Here is a 20,526-nt window from a genome sequence, read left to right on the forward strand (position 1 = left end):
GGGTCAGCCCTTCAACTCGATCAGTTGTATTTGAGTGCCTCTGTTTGCAGAGCCCTGATCTAAGTTCTTGCGAGAATACAGTGGAATTAGTATTTATATGTACATATGTGTACTCGAGAAATCTGTTTTGACCACTCTAGTTGTAAATGTTTTTATGTTTGTCTCCTCTGGGCAGACAACATACCTCCTCTTTATTTTGTACTTCCCAAGCATCTAGTATAATGCATTTCACAAAGTGAGTTTCTGCTGCTAATACTACTACTGAACATGGTCTCAGTTCACGGAGCTTACAGCCTAGCCAGAAATTCGGGACCTGTGACGTTTTTAAACAAAGTTTAATTTGGAAACTTTTAAGAAGCAAGAAAGGTTCACTTCTCTACCGCATAGACCGGACCAAAGTAAGCTAAATTTATTCAAATTGTGATCCTAAAGTGCCCCACTTCATAAAAACATAAAACTTTTACATTTCCTTTAGAATGTCTCCATAGCTCCAGGCAATTTCATATTCATTTCATTTTATTTTTTTAAATAGGGGGAGGGGAAAGGTGGCATTTAGCTGGTCTGTTGCATCAGAGAGCCTAAAGATTTTGATAATAAATTTTCATTGACTATTCATCGACCTAAAAAGGGCATGTCTGATACCTACAGTGACTTAGACTATGTTAGTGCTTTAGCTAGTTTCTGTGATCGTACTTGAAAAACAAATAATATTGGGGAAGGTTGAGGGTGGGAAGGAAGGGGAAGAATCAACTGGCTTTCCCCTAATAAACACAAGACTCTTTGTTCAGATGTTTTACTTAACTTCTGAATTGATTTTAAAGCAGTGCGACTCTTTTACAGACCAAATACGGTCTTTTAACCGTAAGCTCGTTGTCGGCAGGAAACATTTTTACCAACTATGTAATATTGTATTCGCCCAAGTGTTTAGTTCAGTGCTGTGTACACAGTAAGCACTTAATAAATACGACCGATTGAATAATATGCAGGTTCAATGAATAGATTAAGCAGAGAATCAGAGAAGCAGCATGGCTCAGTGGAAAGAGCCCGGGCTTTGGCGTCAGAGGTCATGGGTTCAAATCCCGGCTCCGCCAACTGTCAGCTGTGTGACCTTGGGCAAGTCACTTAACTTCTCTGGGCCTCAGTTCCCTCATCTGTAAAATGGGGATGAAGACTGTGAGCCCCCCGTGGGACAACCTGATCACTTTGTAACCTCCCCAGGGCTTAGAACAGTGCTTTGCACATAGTAAGCACTTAATAAATGCTATTATTATTACTAAAGCCAGTTCTCCGTTCAGGAAGTGGTTCCTGGCTTGGTTGGAAATGAGAGATAAAGAGAAAGGGCAAGAATGATCCAGTGTTCGCCCCTGTCGGATTCTGGTGATTAATTAAGGTGTGACGTTAATCATAACTTATGGCATTGATATAATTGGAACCATTGGTCTTTCTGCTCTGAAACCAGAGTGAGGAAGGCCTTTCCTAGTCTAAACATCCTCACGCCAACAACGTAATTTGCTTTATCAAGTTATAGGCTGTGGCGAAACAGTGGGGAGCGGAGGCCCGGACCAGTAGGGTTTTATCTTTGTTTATTTTTTCTAAATGGCCAAAGATGTCTCCCCCCCGGCAGCTCCCTCCCCGAGGGGTGGGCGGGAACCTCGCGGGTAAGACTCTCCTCTGGTGGTTCAAGGTATCCGTCGCGCATCGAAAAGATGGATTACGAGGAGGGGAGGATGCTGGTACATTTTGAGCGCTGGAGTCATCGCTACGACGAGTGGATCTCCTGGGACAGCAATAGGCTGCGGCCCCTCGAGCGACCCGCCCTCCGGAAAGAAGGGCTAAAAGACGAGGAGGAGTTTTTTGTAAGTGGGGAAGCCGCTCATTGGCTTTCAGATTTTTTTTTTTTTTCTCCTGTGTAGTTCGAAGCGTGTCTTTTTAAAGTAAGTTGCCGGCTCTTAAAGAGCATCTGGCCGTCTTAGGAAATGTCTCTGTTTGCTCCCAGCGCTTAGAACAGTGCTTTGCACGTAGTAAGCGCTTAATAAATGCCATTATTAAGGTATTAATCATTAAAGTTGTCTAAACTAGGACTTTAAGGCCGGAGAAGAGGTTCTGGCTCGTTGGACAGATTGTCGCTATTACCCTGCCAAGATCGAAGCAATTAACAAAGAAGGTACGTATCTGCCGGTTGCACCAACCGGCCTCTAAAAGTCAGTTCCCTCCTGCCCCGACTCCCTTTCCTCCAAGTCGTAGTTACTTTCTAGTATTCCCATGTAGAATCCCATCCCGGTTGCTTTGCCTTCTCCAGAAACGCCAATGCAGAGGCTCCCCAAGGTGATGCCCAGTCTCCGGGCCGATCTGGGGAGGATGATTTAGCTGACAGGCCGACCTCGCCCTTGGTTTCCCTGGCCTCGCCAGCAGTCAGCCAAGTTTGCTTCCCATCCACACCAAAGAGCCAGGAAAGAGGAGGGGCAAGGGAAACTCAGGATAGTCCATCCGCTCTGCTAGGCGGAACCTAGCCCAGATGGGTTTGGGGAAGGGTGATGAAACTTGCTACCCCCTACTCCCAATTGCAGCGACTCCTGGGTTTCGTGTGATCTTTTGGTTCTCTCCTCCCTCCTTTCCTCATCCACACCAGGTGTTGGGACCTGGCTCCTCGGGATTTGGAAGAAGAGATTAGGAGCTGGGGGGAAGGAGGCTACAGGAAAAATACCAGAAATCAACTTGAAGATTCTGAGACAAGATGAAAAATGGCAAATGTTCGATAGTTTGAGCGAGTAATAGATCAAGTGAGAAATGGCCATAGATCTGAGGAAGTTGGACGGAAATTAAGAAATCGGAAACTTAGCATGAATAAGGACGGGGATAAAAAATGTGAACACTTTAGATTACGGGATTAATCACCCAATGAATGTTTCCTACAGCAAACAGTGGCATTTTTTTTTGAGTGCTTACTGTGCAGGTTACTGCACTAAGTGCTAGAAAGAGTGTAATACAGTAGTGACAGACAAGGACGGGATCCCGAGGGCAGAGAGCCCTGGGGAAGCGATCCTGATGAGCTTGGAAACTGTGGGCTCAACACTGATAGGAGATGAGAGTAGATGGGTGGGCTAGCTTTGGGGCTTGAGTACCGTGAAGCAACAGTCGGAAAGTCCCCTTCGATTCAGCGACCAGCGGGCCAGGAAGAGCAGCGAGACGTTGATGGAAATAGCAGTGATTGAAGATGATTTTTGTAGTTGCAAGCAGAATATTTTGGACTGGGGAAAGGATTGAGTCTCATTACGTGAGGCGTGTCCTTCACTTAGCCTCGGAAGAGAAGATGATTTGAGAATGCGATAAGGTCCCTAGAAACAGCTCAGTCTTCTGGCTCCCTTATTCGTTTTCAACTTCATCTTATTTTCTGTGATAACCCGGGCCCCCGTGATAACCTTCATACTCCTCAGCGGAGCCGCCCGCCCCTACCCATTGCCGTTTTCCGGTTCATCCGGCCCACCCAGGTGGGGTGCACAGGAGATGTTGTGGAAGCCCTGGGGCCTTTGGCCATTCTAGGGACCCTCTCCTATTCTTAACGTCTGCCCAGGGTGAACTCTGAGAAGGGCAGGGTGGATAGAGAGAGAGGAGCAAGCTCCCCCCATCCCAGCCTCCCACGGTGCAGGTTTCTGGGGGACCACTGTTGCTTCTCTCGGTATCTCTGCCGGAGGTCTGATCGACCACCGAGGTGGCGTGGGCCAGTGAGAGTCGTGGGCTGGGGCCTAGAGCCACCCCTAGCCCTGTGGACCAGAACCTTTCTCTCCAGCTCCATCCTCTCCTGATTGTCCCCTTTGGGACCAGGCCCAAGCCCAACCAGCCTGCGCGAGAGTCAGAGCCCTCTAAATGTCGAGTGTCATGTCCCGAACTGGAGCTGGGGCTTCTGAGAGGAAACCAGCCCAACGTGGCCGGCGTAGTACAGAACCCTCGCCCGTCTCCCAACCCCGGCCCATCGAGTGGAAAGGGCCCCGGGAGTCGCGACTACCATCAATCAGATTTCCCGGGAGCCCTCCGGGTCCCGTCCGCCCTGACATTCTCAATCCCGTTTTAGGAACTTTCACCGTTCAGTTCTACGACGGAGTAATTCGGTGTTTAAAGCGAATGCACATCAAAGCCATGCCGGAAGATGCCAAAGGGCAGGTAAGAATGCTCAGCCGCCCCACATTCCAGCCAAACAAAGGCTGGAAAAGGGCGGGTCGACCTCCCTGGAGCCCGTCCGTCGCCAGAACTAATTGTAGGGTTACGTGCTGACAGCCCCAAATAGCAGCAGGTGCTAGAGGCCTCCAATGTCGAAGTAATTCTGCACTTGATTTTTGCCGCTTTGGTTTTAGACCTGCTAAAGTTATAGGTCACTAGTTTCTGTTCCAGGTGAAATCCCAACATCCACTAGGCTGGTGTTGTCCTATTGACCCAGCTGGAGCTTGGAACCAGTCTGTGGGAAGGCAGGTATGTGGCTCTTTTTCTGACTTGTGGTGTGACATAGAAAGTTGATCTTTAAATGTAAGATTCCGTTTTGAGCTGTCCTTTCTTCCTCCTGCCCCTCCCAGCCCTCCCCAAATCATACTAATTCCACTCTTTCTCAAAAGCTCTCGTTCCCTGACCCACCCTGTCCCCATCCCCACTAAGCCCCTGCCCCATAGCCTGCTTCAAAATAGGGCTCTGCCCCCGAAACATGGTGGATGCAATTCATGCTTTGGCATCACTCCAAGCGAGAGTTATTGACAAGAAATCAATGGGATTGATCAAATTGGGGGTGACTTTCAAATCAGGTAGCCACTTGCTGATGCTTTTGGAAAATCCTGGAAAGAAAAGGTGCCAGAAGAGGTTTAAAAATATGATCGTTTGTGATACGCTGTTATTTGGGATTCTCAGCACCTGGTCCTACAATTAATTTCATAAGTACTAGAAGAAGGTACAATATCTGCTCTTTGTTAGTGATCTGATTTCTTGTTTTAAGCGGTCTGATTTCACAGTGGAAAAATATAATTTGTTAAATGGGACCGGAAGAGAGAGGGAGAGAGAATGTGTGCCAGCATGAAATTCACGTTAAGCATCTAGTATATTTCCAGTCAATTTGGACTCTTATCACGCACACATACCCCCTAAATGACTCCTGCAGACGTTTTAGATTAATCAGACATCTTGACCTCCACTGGAATGAGAGGCTGTGAAGGTCACTTTTCAAACTACTTGATATTTTCCTTTTTCTTTAAGCTTTTGCGAAAATGGGGGAAACACATGCATCTACCAGCAAGTACTCAGGCTTCCGGGTTACCGGAGAATCCAAGTCAGGTTCTGTTTTTTTGACGGGCAGATTTAAAAAATGAAAATTGTCCTAAAGGGAAGCTGATTTTTTTTTGGTCTCAAATCTAGATAGCATCTATCTTAACTGATAGTTTTCCAAAGTGGTGGGATTTCTCACCTCTCAGTGGATTCATGATTTGAGATGTACATCAGCCTTAATTGAATTTGCAAAATGGGGTTCAATATTGACTTTGAAACTAAAATTATACTCTGCTGGTTAGCTGTGTTTGTTCTTCCAAAAAGTACTAGAATTTTGTGACCTGCGGTTTGGGGAGTGAAGTTGTCACTGTGAACCAAAGCACAATCCATGACTGAAGCACTGATTGTTAAACTAATACATTGGTCATTTCTATATAACACTTCTGAATTCATACAGTAGACATTCTGTTGACAGCATTAAAGTCGGTTCAGAAATGTATGTTTTTTTAAAGAAAAGTTGTTAGGGAAATTTTGGGTTTTGTGTGTTTCCACTTCCTCTGTGTCAATTGTATTAAATACTTGCGGATAATATGAAGTTTGATTGTGAGATGTCATACAATGCACTTTTATTTCATGGATATTTCAAGATGTGCCCATTTTTCCAGCTGAGTAGTGGGGTGTCCCAGATTGAATGCATATACAGTCTCTGCCAAGAAGAAAATTGCTTTATGGATTTTGTTAGTGGTGTAGTAGCAGGGGCACAAAATAAAAACTGTGGTTTCACTGAAGGAGTGAAGAGCCCAAAAGTGGTCTTTGAGAAAGTTTTAGACCTTCCTACCATGCTTTCAGAGCATAATTGGGGTTTGTCATCATTTCTGCTGAGATGAAGGGAAGTCTGGACCTTCCTGTCTTTTCCCCTTCTTCCCACTTCTGAGGACAACTTATCCACATTTCCTACAGGAAGACTCTTTCCTCTTCATGCTTATTTCCTGGCTGGCATTGTCTTTGTGTAATTCAGACACTTATGTCCTCAAGGATAGGCATGTCGCCATCTCCAGGGATTTTGCCAGTAGTGTTGCCCTACAGTTCCACCACTAAAGCTCTAGCACCCTTCGCTGACTGTGTTTTTGTTTTGTTTTAATGAGATTTATTAAGCACTTACGATGTGCCAGGTATTATACTATGTGCCGGGGTAGATACCAGCTAATCAGGTTGGACACAGTCCATGTCCCACACGGGGCTCACGGTCTTAATCCCCATTTTACAGATGAGGGAATGTAGACACAGAGAAGTGAAGTGACTTCCCCAGGGTCACACAGCAGACATGTGGCAGAGTCAGGATTAAAACCCAGGTCCTTTTGACTCTGAGGCCAGTGCTCTATCCCCTGGGCCTCGCTGGTTCTCATCGTCTGATAAAAATTTGGATAGGGTCGTGGGCAAGAGCCCCAGGACGGGCTCTGAGAGGGAAAAGTGAAAGTTACAAGAGGGTACATCCATTCAGCGCTTCGAACAGTGCTTGGCACATAGCTAGCGCTTAACAAATACCATCATTATTATTTCCTTCAGGATGGATGTCCAGGAAAGCAGCAGTTGTAGTGTAGTCTGTCACCCGTGCTGGAGTCGGCCCAGTGGATTGCTGGCCCACCCCAATAATGTAGTGGCCCATCTTGAATTGGGACGTTCATTGAGCAGGTCACGACGTCCTCCCCATGATTTGAGGGTGGCCCATCCAACCTATAATTCAGCATCCAAGGCGAGCAGCAGGGCGCTTCAAGAGCCATGTGACGGGTGCCCTTTTTGGCGTCCATCACAGTGGTTTTGCAGGTGCCAGCTAACATCCCTAACCCTCCCTCAAGGATCCCACCATTGGCCATTCACTCGGACCAACTATTCGTGAACCGGCTAAGCAGCTCCTTTGGGTAACAAACTTCCCCTAAGGGATGTTTACAGAAGAGTTTCCTTTTCCTAGTTTTAAATCTACCCCCATCGGGCGCCATTGGCCCTTGTTCTGTCATGAGATTTGGTGAGGAACAAGTCAGCATTTGTTTGGTTCACACTCTTCTTTCTTTGCATACCTCCATCTCTCTCTCTCAGACGCTCCCTTTCAGACTGAAGAGCCCTAATCTTTATTTTTCACATGGACCCTGTAGACCTTTTATTGTAGAATTGCTTTTTAAAAAATGGTAGTAAGTGCTTACTATATGCCCGGCACCATACTAAGCACTGGGGTAGATACAAGATTGCTTTTGCTAATAAGATGCATTGTGTATAGTCTACATATTTTCTTCTTTCTCTGTAGTTGAGGGCCTTGTCTGTGTGAGGCGAGTAGGAGACCTGTGCTCCAAACACTGAGTCCTTCCTGCTAGTTATCTAAAGGACAGTACATAAAATGGTAGTTGATCTGCTGATTTTGATAGCGCGCTGGACTTTTCAGATCAAAAATGTAACAGCTACAAAATTCTCTAGAGAAGGTGACACAGCAGACAGAAGCTGGATGTAACTGGGAAGATTAAGAGTAGTTCATGGCAAGAAGATGAGTTTTGAGTTAGGCAGGAAGAAAAAATCAGGGCCAGATATCTTACCAATAGAATGGACTTCTGAGGGAAAAACGTGAATTAAAAAATAAGCATTTCTAGCCACAGAGGACACAAAGAAATATCTCCTGCATTTTTCTGGCGGTAACTTGGGTGAAAGAGGCAAAAGAGAAGGTCTTTATCTTTTAACAGAAACATTTTTGGTTGGGAAAGGGAAAGAAGAATCATGCATATTTATTTGCATAATTGCCCCACCTTTGGGCATCATTTTTACAACTTCAAAGCAGTAGAGGGCCTGTTGGACTTTAATTCTAGCAAGAAGGGGAGCCAGAGGAGAAGAAAAGAAAGAGGAGGAAGAGAAAGGTTGAACTCAGGTCTCTTATTTCTGTTCCACTCTTCCTAGTGCTGCATACGATAGGCATTCATTGAATTACCGTATACCCCACCCTCCTATAGCCCAAACGCCCCTTCTTCCCACCCGAGGGTGTTTCCCACATCTCAATAAAGAAACTCTCTGACTGGAGCCTATACCGGAGGTGTTTAGCATTTGGTGTTCTGATCCCACAACTTTTGCTTTCCTGGTTCATGCCGCTATCATTCAAAAATCAAGGGTGGAGTGGGGGAAATTATAAGGGAGGGAGGAGAGGCAACTTTGCAAGTAAATGCTTAATTTTTATTTTACCCGCTTTTTCTTTTCCTGCTTCTATAAGCTCCCAAATTTGCAGTGAGTTACAGACAGGAAAACCCATTGCTTCATAAATAAAAGGCTAAAATTGCTGCTAGCATTTGAGGGTCAGAGTAAATTCTGGGTTTCTGAAAGTCCCCTGAATTTGTGTAATTTCCACCAGAATTTGTTTGAAGTAATATCTCAAAGTAGTATCCCATTTATCCAAGGATATACTTCAAGTTTTTTTTTTTCAACTCCTAATTGCCAATGGTAAGAAAAGGAGCGGAGCACTGTAAATAATCCCGAGAAGCATATGGATTGAACCATTGCCCTTTTCATTTTCTCCTGGTCTTCCCCTCAAAGTTTCTGTTGAACCAGGAAACTGTGAGTTTTACCTTCCCAAGTCAGTCTTCTTTAGAGCTGTTAAAGGGTGAATCTCCGTTTTTTTGATGGCGGTGGGATTGGGGGGCCGTATTTAGGGGAGGTTTAGAGGAGGGGTGTAGATCCTCTCTTCCCTACCTTCCCCCCCGATAATCAGGGACGGGCTCCATAAAAATCTCACCCTTAGAGTACCCTCCGGCAACTGTTCACTCCGTCATCTTCTACTTCCCTCCAGAGTTTCTGTGCTATACCTACTCAAGGAGGCATCCCACCAAAGCTCATCCCCTTCGGTCAGACGGGAGAGGCATTTTAAGTATAAGCCCTTGAGGCATATCTCTCCGAAAACGATTCCATGTTCAGCTCTGATTTCCTGCCATGCGTAAGCGTTTCCATCCTGATATATTCCATTGCCCAGATGAATGGGATTTCCAGTACTGGCTGTTCTGTTGTGGGAGGTGTCTCCCTTTATAAATAGTGCCCAGTTCCAAGGCGTGTCTTCTCTTCTTGGCCGATCAGTAAGCGCTTCTTCCCCCGGTGCAACGCGGGAAGATATCCGCTGGCATTTAGCCCAGGGAAATCCAGGCATCGCTTAAAAGTAGTTTTCTTGTAATGGGTCGTCTTTATCATTTAATTAGCATAACTTGAAGCAAGAAGTATCTACGTGCACATACTGTTTCCACTATCTATGGACAGGAAGGTATATAAGGCGTATAAGATCATTCGCTTCAGTAATCCGTCAGAGATCAAATTTAGGGCCCCCTCAGCTTTTTACAATTTGGGCAAAAAAATCAATCTGTTCTTGAAAATGTGATTCCATTTTCTAAAATCGATAAACGAGATTGCACCAGGACCCGGTTCTGATCATTTTTTCTGTCTGCTTTCTTTCTCTCTCCCTCTCTCCCCCCCCTCTTTTTTTCTTTTTGGAGGACTGGATAGCTTTAGTTAAAGCTGCAGCTGCCGCAGCAGCAAAAAATAAGACTGGGAGTAAACCTCGGACCAGTGCAAACAGCAATAAGGATAAAGACGAAAGGAAGTGGCTTAAAGTTCCTTCAAAGAGGGAAGAAACGTCAACCTCTGCAGCCATACAGGAAGCTGAGAAAAAGGAAGAGCCGCCTACATCTAGTGAAACATTTGGTACAAATCGCATTCCACTCCTTTTCTAAGCCTAGTGAGTGTAGTGTAGACATATTCCATCGGCCTCCTTCTCGAGTTTACAAGGGTAGAGTATTAAAGTTTAGGGTATGATTCCCCCCCGTAACGTCCTGTCAGAGAGGCAGGTCAGTCATATCCCGAAGGTAAACTTGTAGGAAGGTTTCTGCTTTGCCTTGGCTTCACTTCTTAACCACTGAAACAACTTTTACTTGAATGCTTTTGTTAATGATTTTGTATTTTGGTAAATACTCTGGCACATATGGGGGAAAATGGTACCAAATCTTCTAGTACAGCATCGAACCCGTGCTGGGGAAGACGGGAAGGGCTCTCCGACCTCTTTCTGGCCTGTCACCCCGTCACCGAATTGTGTTCCTGTCCGTCTCTGACCAAAGAGGATTCGAGTCCTCGTGACATCAGTCAATCAGTGGTATTTCTGGAACATCTTACTGTGTGCACAGCACCGTACAAAGCACTTGGGAGAATACAGTATAACAGAGCCGGTAGACGCGTTCTCTGCCCACAGTGAGTTTCCGGTCTAGAGGACAGTTGGAACTGAGGGTGTAGTTTCTCCCACTTGAAACTTTAAAAACCTTCCCTTGGTGGGTCAGCGGCATCCTGCGGAGAGGCCTCTGAGTCTAGGATGTCGGATGTTGCATTTTTTTCCCCAAGCTGTTTGTTGATGTATGTGGATTTTGATTGTGTAGATAAACTCTTCTACCTGTGTCTTGTATTAAAAGTAGGACTCCCCGTAGTGAACGTTCCAAAGATGGTTTTTCCACAGCCCGAGAGCACGTTATCCCACAAACGGAAAAGTAATCAAAACAACTCATTTCAGGCAAAGAGAGCTCGTCTTAACAAGATTACTGGTAAAGGCTGATGATTCTTTATATGTGTATGTGTGTTTGAGTGAGAGAGATTGATTGATTGATTTCTGGTTACAGAAACGATATGTGGGTCTAACTAAGGTACCTTACCACAGGGACGGTGATATTATTGGGATGTGGACGTGCCGTCGAAGTCACTAGCCAACGTAGATGTTTTTTCAGCAGCTCCATTGTCAGTCTTGGAGCATTAAGGGGCTTGCTGAGTGCTGGCCATTCCCAGCGGGCTGGCAGCCAAATACTCTGTGCAGAGTTAACCCACTGCTTCCCACCTCTCTGGCGGAGGGCTATTCTGGGAAGTTAAAAGCGCCACCCAATGTGTTTGCCTTCTCTCCTTAATGGGAGGAGGGAGGAAGCAGTGGCGATGGCACATGTGATCCCAGGAGACAGCAAGCGGTCATCGTCCGAGGGAGCCAGTGGGGTGACTGTAGATGTTAGCCAACGGTTCGTAGTTAGCAAAATCCGAAGCACCACAGGGGAAATCTCTGACACGTTAATCAATCGTATTCACTAAGTGCTTGCTGTGTGCAGAGCACTGTACTAAGCGCTTGGGAGAGGACAGTGTAACAGAGTTGGTAGACACGTTCCCTGCCCACAGTCCCCTCTCTCCTGCCCTGATCCGTGTATGCACGTGCCAGAAGCAGTGGGAGTGTGCGGGAATGCATAACTCTTCATTGTCTTTCCCATTTTGACTTGTAAACCAGCTCATCAAGTAATGGGTTGACGTGTCCTGCTGTATATTAAAAATCGAAAATGGAAACTCGTGGAGCAAAGTTTCTTGTTGTGCACATTGAAGCAGGGACCTTTCCTGTTCAGAATGCTGTAGTTAAGAGGAGCATTGTGTCGCGGGGAAGAGGCGTTGAGAAAAGAAAGCGGTGGATGTAACCTGCTGTCTCTCCAAGCTAAATTTCCGCTTTTCTAGTCAAATGCTCAGTGGGCAATATGGTCAGCGAGGAAGCCGGGGAAGATGTTTGAAATAACGATTCTCGCTCCATCCCTAGGAGAAATGGTTCCTTAGGGAAGGCATGGTGGGAGAAGGGGATTTTGGTCTCAGACATAAGTGAAACGGCAACTGTCGTCACCTTTCTAATAAGACTCTCTGTGCGATTTTTTTTTCCTCAAGGTTTGTTGGCATCCAAAGCCGTTGGGGTGGATGGTGCGGAGAAGAAGGAAGACCACCATGAAACAGCTCCAATCCTGGAGCAGGTATGAATTGGTAGCATTTGATTCTTTTGCAAGCTTCTCACTGGAGTGAGATGTGGCCATGTAGTGTCCGCGCTGTTGAAATAGCCCTTTCGTTCAGGAACAGGAAACGGTTCACTGGATGCGGATGGGTTTCTGTTTCCGCTTTACCCAGATGTTGAAAAAGAAATCCCAGCAGTTGCCCCGATTAACTTGAGTTTTCCTTCATCTGGCATTAGATGCCGTCTCCTGCCAAAACCAAGTTCAGGAGAACCACCTCCTCAGGACCACCCCCGCCCCTCCGGGTAGCGGGACCCCCTGCCTGTTACTGGCTTTGGCAAGGACCCTCAATCCAAATCCTTTTAATTTGTCCAATCGAAACAGGGTTTGGGGCATCAACGACAGCTTCTTTTGTAAGAAGTTTCTTTTCTATTGTAAGAATTGGTGATGTTTGCCTCTCTGTGTTTTCTGAACTTTTCGATGAGCCATACTTTCTGGCCAGGGTTTATATTTTAATACAAAGAAAGGGAAAAACGATTTTAAGGGCCCGACCTCAGAGCTTCCGAGCGGAGGAATTTTCGAGCGAAGGCTGCTAGGATTCGCTCGGTCCCCGTCCGACTCCCACAGTTCCCGGCCACAGCAAACCGTGCCCGCCTCGACACTGTGAGGGCTCCACTTGAGAGGCCCCGTCGGGTTTCTGGGTATGGCGCAGCCTTAGCCCTGGACTTCCTTGGTTCTGCCGTTTCAAATCTGAGCCTTAATGTAGTGTGAATAAAGCGTTTTTGTACTGCCTCCCTCCTTTCCCTCTTCGACTAATGAGGGAAACCCAGGAAGGCGTATCCTTTCCCCTCAGCGTATGCCCACCCTAAAAGAGAACCCGACTTTAATTTCTACCCTGTTGGGTTTTGAGGGTTTTAGCCCAGTTGGATGAGGTCGGAGTATTTTGGTGCCTCTCTTGCAATCCTGTTCTCTCCGACTGAATAGGCTGTCACTGGAACCTTATCTGCCATTCCTGTTTTCACATAATGGTTCGAACTGGACCATTAGGATGTCAAGACTTTGTCCCAACCTTCACGTGGTATCTTTTCTTATGTATCACTCTTGTTGTTCAACATCCCAGATTTTTGCCTATTAAAAATACTGTGTATTTTTTAATCGATGCGTATAGTATTCTCAGTATGCAATGAATCAGGGACGCGGTTGACATAATATTTCTGGAGGAGTCATTAAGATGTCAATCCTTTATTATGCAGAACCCCGGGAACTTGAATGTGATTTTTTTTTTCCCCCCGATTATCTAGGCTGCATATAATGCGAGTGTAGAGTGTGGTGATGGTTTTGATGAAGAGCTAGGAGGGGAAAAAAAACAGCTTTTAAAGCTGTGTAACTTGGCTGTTTCTATTTTTATTGTTTACCAAAAATGGAGGGGGGGGGGAGGGGTCTTGTCGGTTTTGAAGCAGAAAGGCCCAACAAATTATAGAAAACATTTTGTGTTAGACGAGTATTTTAAAAAGCATCTGGAAAAAGCCATCCTGTTTTTCTCCCCTTCTTTGGCCTTAAACGGACTTAAACGCAAAGCGTTTTTCCAGCCGAGTCTACGGTGGTCACGCCAGTGACAATACTGATGACAACGCCCAAGTCCTCAATCACTTAATATGATTGAGAAATAATAACTTTGTGTTGGGATGGGGGATAGGCTCGGCTCAGCGAGACGCTCCCAGCCTTGGCTGTCGTCTTGATTGGTGAGGTAAAGCTGAGACTTTTCAACGGTGTGATTTCTAGTTACCCAGACGCGCGCACGCACGTGCCCCGAACAGCCAGAAAGTGCGGGCCAGTTCTATTTTCTCTATATTTATAATGGGAAAAAAAAAAAAGTTAAGGGTTCCGAGTCCTAAACCCCAGACTCTTCACTGAGATCCAGCAGTTGATGAAATGGTATCGAGGCTCTACCACGTTAATTACTTTCGAACAAGCTCCGCATTAGACGAAAATCAATTCAGAAAGTTTTTTAAGCTGTTAATTTGTCCTTGTTCAAAGGTTTAAGCACCTTATCCAAATATTTAAGGTTTTAAAATCTTGTTGAACTTTGTAACTGGAGAGTAATGGATGCTGTAGTAACAATGTCTCTCACATATGTGAAGATGAACAATAAAATTGTTTATTTACAAGTTACGACTCCAATTAATTTTCCGGTAATACCTCTGATGGTCAGCATAGGGACCCATCGGGGTTTGTGGAGTGCTCGTTCAGCCGGCTAAGACACACGCTTAATATGACCCCAGTCGCAGCGGGACTGCACGCACGGGAGCCAGTAGGCGAAATGTCCAGCGGGCCACCGAGAAGGGCCTTCCGAGGGGTCAGCTGCGTGCACACAGGGCCCGCCGGTCGGCATATCTGGTCCCACGGCCCCCCGAGACAGCCGTGTTCCCGTAGAGAAGGGACCCTCGGTAGTCTTCCAAGAGGCCTCACCCCTCCAACGGCGGTAGTAAAAACTCCTGCGCCTCCCAAAGCCAGAGTCTTCCCAGTTGTAAAGCCCCACTGCGGTTTAAAGTGGACGGAGAGCACCGCTCTGGGCATCCCAATCCGAGCACGGGCAGTGCCGTCCTGCTTTTAAAGAAGCGATGGTTTGCCCCGAGCGTCTGGGTTCCGCCCCAATCCAAAACGGGTGTCTTGGGTTGCCCACCGTTTAAGCGGAGGCCTTGCCATAGAGCACATTCTTCAGCCAGAATGAACAAGGTGTGACCGTTTCTGAAAAACCCAAACAGTAAACTAGGCTTAAGATGTTCGGCTACAAAGAGGACGGGAGGGGAAAATTGTTTATTCCAGAAAACGTGACCTGTTCTGTTTTCGGATCATATTTCCTTTTTGTGTGTGTGTGTGTGTTTTCTCCCGTTCACCTTATCACCTCGTTTTTGTTACTTCCTAATTAGTCTTTTAACCCCGAACTGCTGGCGGCTCAGGTTTTCAGCGGCGGGTTAAAGATCATGTGTCGAGTCGATTCATTTGAGTATCATTTCGTTGTTATGATTTTTCCTTAAAGGGAACCTGTCAGCCTCCTCAGACTCCATATAACGTAAATTAAAATTGCAGCGATTATCTGAGGAAAGTTTCCGATTGAAAAAAAAATGGAAGACTCCAAATAAGTGAAAGAGCATTAGGCCTTTTCTACCAAGCATAAGTTTGACTGCATATTGAAATGCCCATTTTATACCGGCAGTGTTCCTTGGGTATTTTGTTTATCTTTGCCGAGGGCACTGGTTGGTTGCCATGGCCCAGAAGTCAAGGTGATTTAATGTTTTTAAAACATAAAAAATGGTAAGTACAACATTGCTTGGAAGTGTCTAGAGGGAATTGGTAAAAGAGACAAAAAGAAAATATTTCTTAGTGTAAAGTGCAGAAAAAGAATTGACAGGGTCCCTTTAAAGATGACCTGTTCAGCTTTTCTTTTAAGTAGTTTGTGGCTTTGATTTGATTTTCATTTGTACTGGAGAGATGTTGTATGTTGCTTAATGTGTTTTTTTTCTCTTTTTTTTTGGATACTAATGTTGTTTAACAATCAAAGTAGAATACAAGAACCACAGTGAAGAAACTGAAATAAAAGTATCAATTTTTTATTATTTATTCAGGCGATTTCACCTAAACCTCAGAGTCAGAAAAAAAGTGAAGCTGATATTAACAGTTCTGCCAACACCCAGAAACCTGCACTGTTGCCCTCAACTTTGTCTTCAGGGAAGGCTCGCAGCAAGAAATGCAGACTTGAATCTGGAGATTCTTCTGGGTGTCTAAAACCCCCTAAATCGCCACTGTCCCCAGAGTTAATGCAAGTCGAGGATTTGCCGTTGGTTCCTCAGCTTCCATCTTCAATGCTAAATAAAACTAGTGAGCACAGACTTTTTAAAAACAAGTTACTTTATGATCCTGTTAGAAATCAGAAGGGAACTACTTTGGATGCTAGTGTTACTATTGCTTTTTTACCGTGCTTTCTGGAAAAAAAAATTGAAGTAAGTGGGTGAGAGAGGGAAGGCTCAGGCTCATTTTCAGAAGCAAATCACTGAAGATTTGAGGGTGGATTATGGGGTGCACACCCTTCCAGTGGTGGAGAAGGCGTGCATTTTGTCATTGGCGGTGCTCCTTCAGCTCTGAGAGGAATGGGGGCACACACTCAAAGGCCTGATTCATTAAAAAAACACCCACATTCACAAACGCCCTCCACAACAGTAAGTCAAAAAGAAGGCCCCTGCTGATGGGTGGTGGATCTTTTTTTAGCTTTTCACCTCTGAGCGTTCCCTGGCTCAATGGTTATACTTCCTATACCCTCCCCTTCCCTCTGTGAATTTTTCCCCCTCTTTATCGTAGTTCTGGGATGAGTCTCAGTTTATCTGATGGGGGAAAGAGACTAGAACAGCCCATCCAAGAGTGAACAACACTTGGTTGGAAGGCTATAGTCAAGCAACCTCTTTCTCTGGCAAGAGGGCTGAACCCTCTGACCCCTCCACCCCCAACCAACTTTGGAGGTTTCCCCCAAGTTTTAAGACCTGTGGGTTTTCGTTTTTAAGGGAAAAGGTTAGAGAATCTTTTCTGAGCTACTGAACTGAGGAGATCGTGTTCCTTTAGATTACTAGCCCAAAGTGCCGGACTGTATGGGAGTACTGGAGTAACCTCCTGGATAGATTGCATTTCGAAGCATTGGTAATACCTTGGCTCTAAAAACTCCTCATCAAATTGGCCTTAGCCTTCTCTGCCATTCAGTTGTCCCCTTTCCTTAAAAAATAAAATTTTTAATTTTCTTTTCCAACTTTTGGAGAGGTAAGAAAAATGAAAGTGAGAGCCTCATAGTATAGTATATATTATGTGTGTGTGTGTGTGTGTGTATGTGGGGTGACAGTTCCCCTAAAATGCCATCAGTAACTATTGCAGTATCACATGACAGTGGTAAATATTTTTCTGTGGAGACGTTCAGGTCTTGGAGATGTAGCTGGATAGCAGAGCTTGATTTTATTTGCATTTTAAGTTCTTGTAAACCAGCTCTTTTCTTTCTTTTTCCCGATTCTAATCGAACTTAAGCTTCTAATTGCCTTCCTCCTATTGGAAAGGTCTTGCCTTCTCCCTCTATCCTCGGTGTGAATGTACCACATCAGTAAGTGATTTCTAAACAGGCAAACCGGCCTACACGTTGCTGAGATCTTGGCCACAATGACAAAAAAACCCCGAAACACCCAAACTGTAAATCATGAAGGGAAGTTAGATGAACTTTCATAGTCATGCCATAAAATGCACATGCAAGCGAGGTAGAGGTATGGGTGTGTGTGTGTGGTGCATGTGTGTGGCTTTATGTTTTTATGATGAATCAGACCCAAAACATCCAGAAGCATCTCTAAGGGACTTCAGTTTTCTGGAACAGTTTCTTTGCTTTCACTTGACAGGGCTGGGGCTTATGTACATTTTGGAGTAAACGGGAAGGGGCAGTTATTTTAGGTGTCTTTCCTTTAAATATCAGAGCAGAACAAAGCACCACTCCAACACAACATGTGATGTTCTGATGGTCCCTGTCTCAGGTGTTTTTACGAGTCAGAACTTCTGAAATAGTAGATCGTTCAGGTTGCCCGGCTCCCAAGGGATTCATTTCTCTCATTGTTGAGAATTGATGCACCTAGTTAATTCCTGCTACGGTCTTAACTGTGCTAATCCCTCCCACGTAGCACGCGTTCATGACAATGAATTGGCTGTATTCCACTCCAACCGTGAATATTGACCAGTTGAGGTCGAGAAATTTCCCCCCCATGAACCATTCCACTGCAGAAAGCCTCTGTTCTGCCCTTAGTTGTTCCCTGTGGGGTTCAGCACCTGAAGAGGGGAGGATGTGAACAGATAATTAGAGTATGTCCCCCCCCTTTAGCTTTGAAACTATAAGATGATCCTGGCCTATCTATGCTTCGTGAACATTGAAAGATCTCTTTCTAGGTCCATCTCAGCCAGTGAATCCCCCTAGACCTTCCAAACATAGCGAGCGGAGGAGAAGATCACAGCGTTTAGCTACTCTGCCGTTGGCTGATGACCCAGTAGAAAAAGTGCCTACTCCCTCTCCGATCACTGATGGAAAAGTGTTTCCCATCAGTGCTCAAAGTCAACAAGCACCATCCATCCCAGAGGGTAATGTATTTCGATTTAATTTGGAACAAACCAGAAAAGAAAAAAAAAATGGGGCGGAGGGGGGGAAGAGGGAGCCTGTAGTATAATGTTCTGCACACAGTAAGTGCTCACTAAATGCCATTGATTGATTTGAAAACTGACTTCCTACTTTTCCTAATCACATGTTATAGACTAACCCATCCACTTGTGTAACCCTTTTAATCCAAGTTGATCATTTAATGCATTAGTTTATCTCTATTAATATGCTATTACATTCTTTCTTTTATGTAGTACCCGGTGTTACTCACATATCATTTGAGAAGCTCGGACTCTGTCTCCCTCTTGACTTAAGCCGTAGTTCGGATGTTGCAGGATCATTAACCACAGAATCCTCTTTCCATAATGAATGCCCCAGTAAAGAAAAGGAAGAGATTCAGATGATTGCATATCATTCTTCCAAAGCAGTAACTGACGGAAGAATAGCTCCAACAGCGTCAGGTAAATAGATTCAGTTTACAAACAGTTAGGCATAAAGCTACTCCAGGGCATGTAGAATTATTTTTATCAGTTTGGGTGGGTTGAGAAATTTGAAGGTGCGCTTTCTCCACAATAGATGGGGAGCCTGTTCCTCACCCTGCCCACCAGTCCCACAGAGAGGGCCTGGTCTCTGGGTCCTTCAGAGTTTTCTGTGTTTCTTTGATTTTCGATTTCCAGAAACCCTTTTGTTTCAGTATGCTCCAAAGTATTCTTTCTATTTAAAGTAATATATGTAAATGGAAAAATGCAGCACCGTTTTTAACATGTGTAGCCTGTTTAGCTCTCCCTGGTATTGTGGCTGTATTCTCTAGCATGCAGGGTTATGAGCTAAGTACATATTTACTTTGCCTTTTCAGCGACTACCTTAATTCTTTCCAAAAGAATTGTCAATGCCCTTTGAACCGAGTCGGTGACAAAGTCTCTCAAAAAAAACAGAGGATTAATGCATAAACACATCTACCAACTCTGGAATATAGTACTCTCCCAAGGGCTTAATACAGTGCTCTGCACAGACCGCTCAATAAATACAAACAATTGATTGATATACTTAGATTCGGGGAAGATGGGTCTCTCTGACTCATCTCAAGAGAGCAGTTCTCATATACCTGCTTAAACATGTCCCTGTCCTGCTTGAAGAGTTTATTACAGGGCCGGTCTGCTGTTTATGGCCTCTCTTGGTTCTAGCAGGAAAATATCATTTGGCTGTGGGGAAGTAATTGGTGGTCTTAAAGAAGGCAACCTCAGTAAAATTCAAGCAGATATTTTGGGAATATAGCTTCTGCTAAAAAATCTGCGCGGATGTGATTGAGGAAAGGAAAACCTCAGCCTTCCCATTGGGTTCCCCAAGGAGCCCTCCTAACTCTCGTTATGATGTAAGGAAGGGAAGAAGAATTTTGAAAATCATTCTCTTGAAAGGCACTTCGTGCATTCTTCTTTTTTAATTGGGCTTAAAAGCATAAAGAGAATGTGGAGTTACTGTTGAAGACTAGAAAATGTCTCTTTGATAAATGCTTTTCATGAGGAAAATTAATAAGTGTGCATCCCTCCACTTTAAAGGAGTTTGCTCAACTGAAATTGTGGACGTTTGCATATAGGTGCACAGAAATGAGAATAAAGCCAAGTTAATTTTTAGTCAAGCAAGAATGTGTATTTGCACACACAGCACATTTTTCCACATATGTCGGATGAAGAAATCCTGAGGGTTTGATGAAGTTTAAATACATCTAATAAATTTAAACTTTTGGAAATTGAGGGTATAATTTGAAAATTTTTATGCATAGTCGTTGATTATCTGAATGACTGTATAACTATATAGATATATGGAAGCTTAAAGGAAGGGTTTAGGGTGCCTTGAAATTTAGTGTGTATTTGAAAACTAGCAACATGTAAATGATCTGTTATTACCAAGTCTTCTGTTTTAGTATATAAAATTATGGTGAAAAATTAAGTTCGGCTCTTTGGCTGGGGATTGGGAACTGTAGTGATCCCAGGGTAACAGATAAAAATGATTTTCAAACGGTGTAACTCTCCCAGGTGACTCACTGAAGTCATCCCAAACTGAACAAATGAAATAAAGAGTGTCCTAGTTAACAGGCGGCAGACAATGGGAGGGCAGGATTTACTGGGAAACCTTGGACTTGCTCTGTTAACCGTCTAGCTGAGTTGCAAAACGGAACTCACTCTGGCAGGATTCCAAATCATTTCAGAAAGAGGAGCAGATGTTTTTTTTCCTCATAAGCGGCCACAGTGAATATACATCAGTCCATTTGTGAATTTGGGGAAACCACCCTCAATCTGTTCTGTAAAATGGATGAGCTGTTTT

General features: G+C 44.7%; 1 protein-coding gene and 1 long non-coding RNA gene across 9 annotated transcripts in view; one reads left to right on the plus strand and one right to left on the minus strand.

Annotated features, from left to right (window-relative positions):
- The window catches only part of PHF20L1 (PHD finger protein 20 like 1), a 60,087-nt gene that overhangs the window by 19,008 nt on the left and 20,553 nt on the right, over nucleotides 1-20,526 (plus strand). For 2 of the 8 annotated variants that reach the window (XM_038760233.1, XM_038760232.1), the window contains exons 3-12: nucleotides 1,685-1,856; nucleotides 2,080-2,164; nucleotides 4,070-4,158; nucleotides 4,375-4,464; nucleotides 9,750-9,957; nucleotides 10,713-10,841; nucleotides 11,980-12,062; nucleotides 15,665-15,917; nucleotides 18,000-18,188; nucleotides 18,459-18,665. In XM_038760233.1, the coding sequence (XP_038616161.1) occupies nucleotides 1,685-1,856; nucleotides 2,080-2,164; nucleotides 4,070-4,158; nucleotides 4,375-4,464; nucleotides 9,750-9,957; nucleotides 10,713-10,841; nucleotides 11,980-12,062; nucleotides 15,665-15,917; nucleotides 18,000-18,188; nucleotides 18,459-18,665 (1,505 nt within the window). The remainder of the gene's footprint in view (nucleotides 1-1,684; nucleotides 1,857-2,079; nucleotides 2,165-4,069; nucleotides 4,159-4,374; nucleotides 4,465-9,749; nucleotides 9,958-10,712; nucleotides 10,842-11,979; nucleotides 12,063-15,664; nucleotides 15,918-17,999; nucleotides 18,189-18,458; nucleotides 18,666-20,526) is intronic. The other 6 variants (XM_038760234.1, XM_038760235.1, XM_038760236.1 and 3 more) reach the window with 6 other exon arrangements.
- Nucleotides 1,579-4,140, minus strand: LOC119940159. The gene is made up of 3 exons (XR_005454893.1): nucleotides 4,004-4,140; nucleotides 3,123-3,297; nucleotides 1,579-1,832 (listed from the first exon to the last, which is right to left on the minus strand). It is a non-coding gene; the product is annotated as an uncharacterized LOC119940159 (long non-coding RNA).

The sequence above is a fragment of the Tachyglossus aculeatus genome, chromosome 18, assembly GCF_015852505.1.
Source record: "Tachyglossus aculeatus isolate mTacAcu1 chromosome 18, mTacAcu1.pri, whole genome shotgun sequence".
NCBI lineage: Eukaryota > Metazoa > Chordata > Mammalia > Monotremata > Tachyglossidae > Tachyglossus > Tachyglossus aculeatus.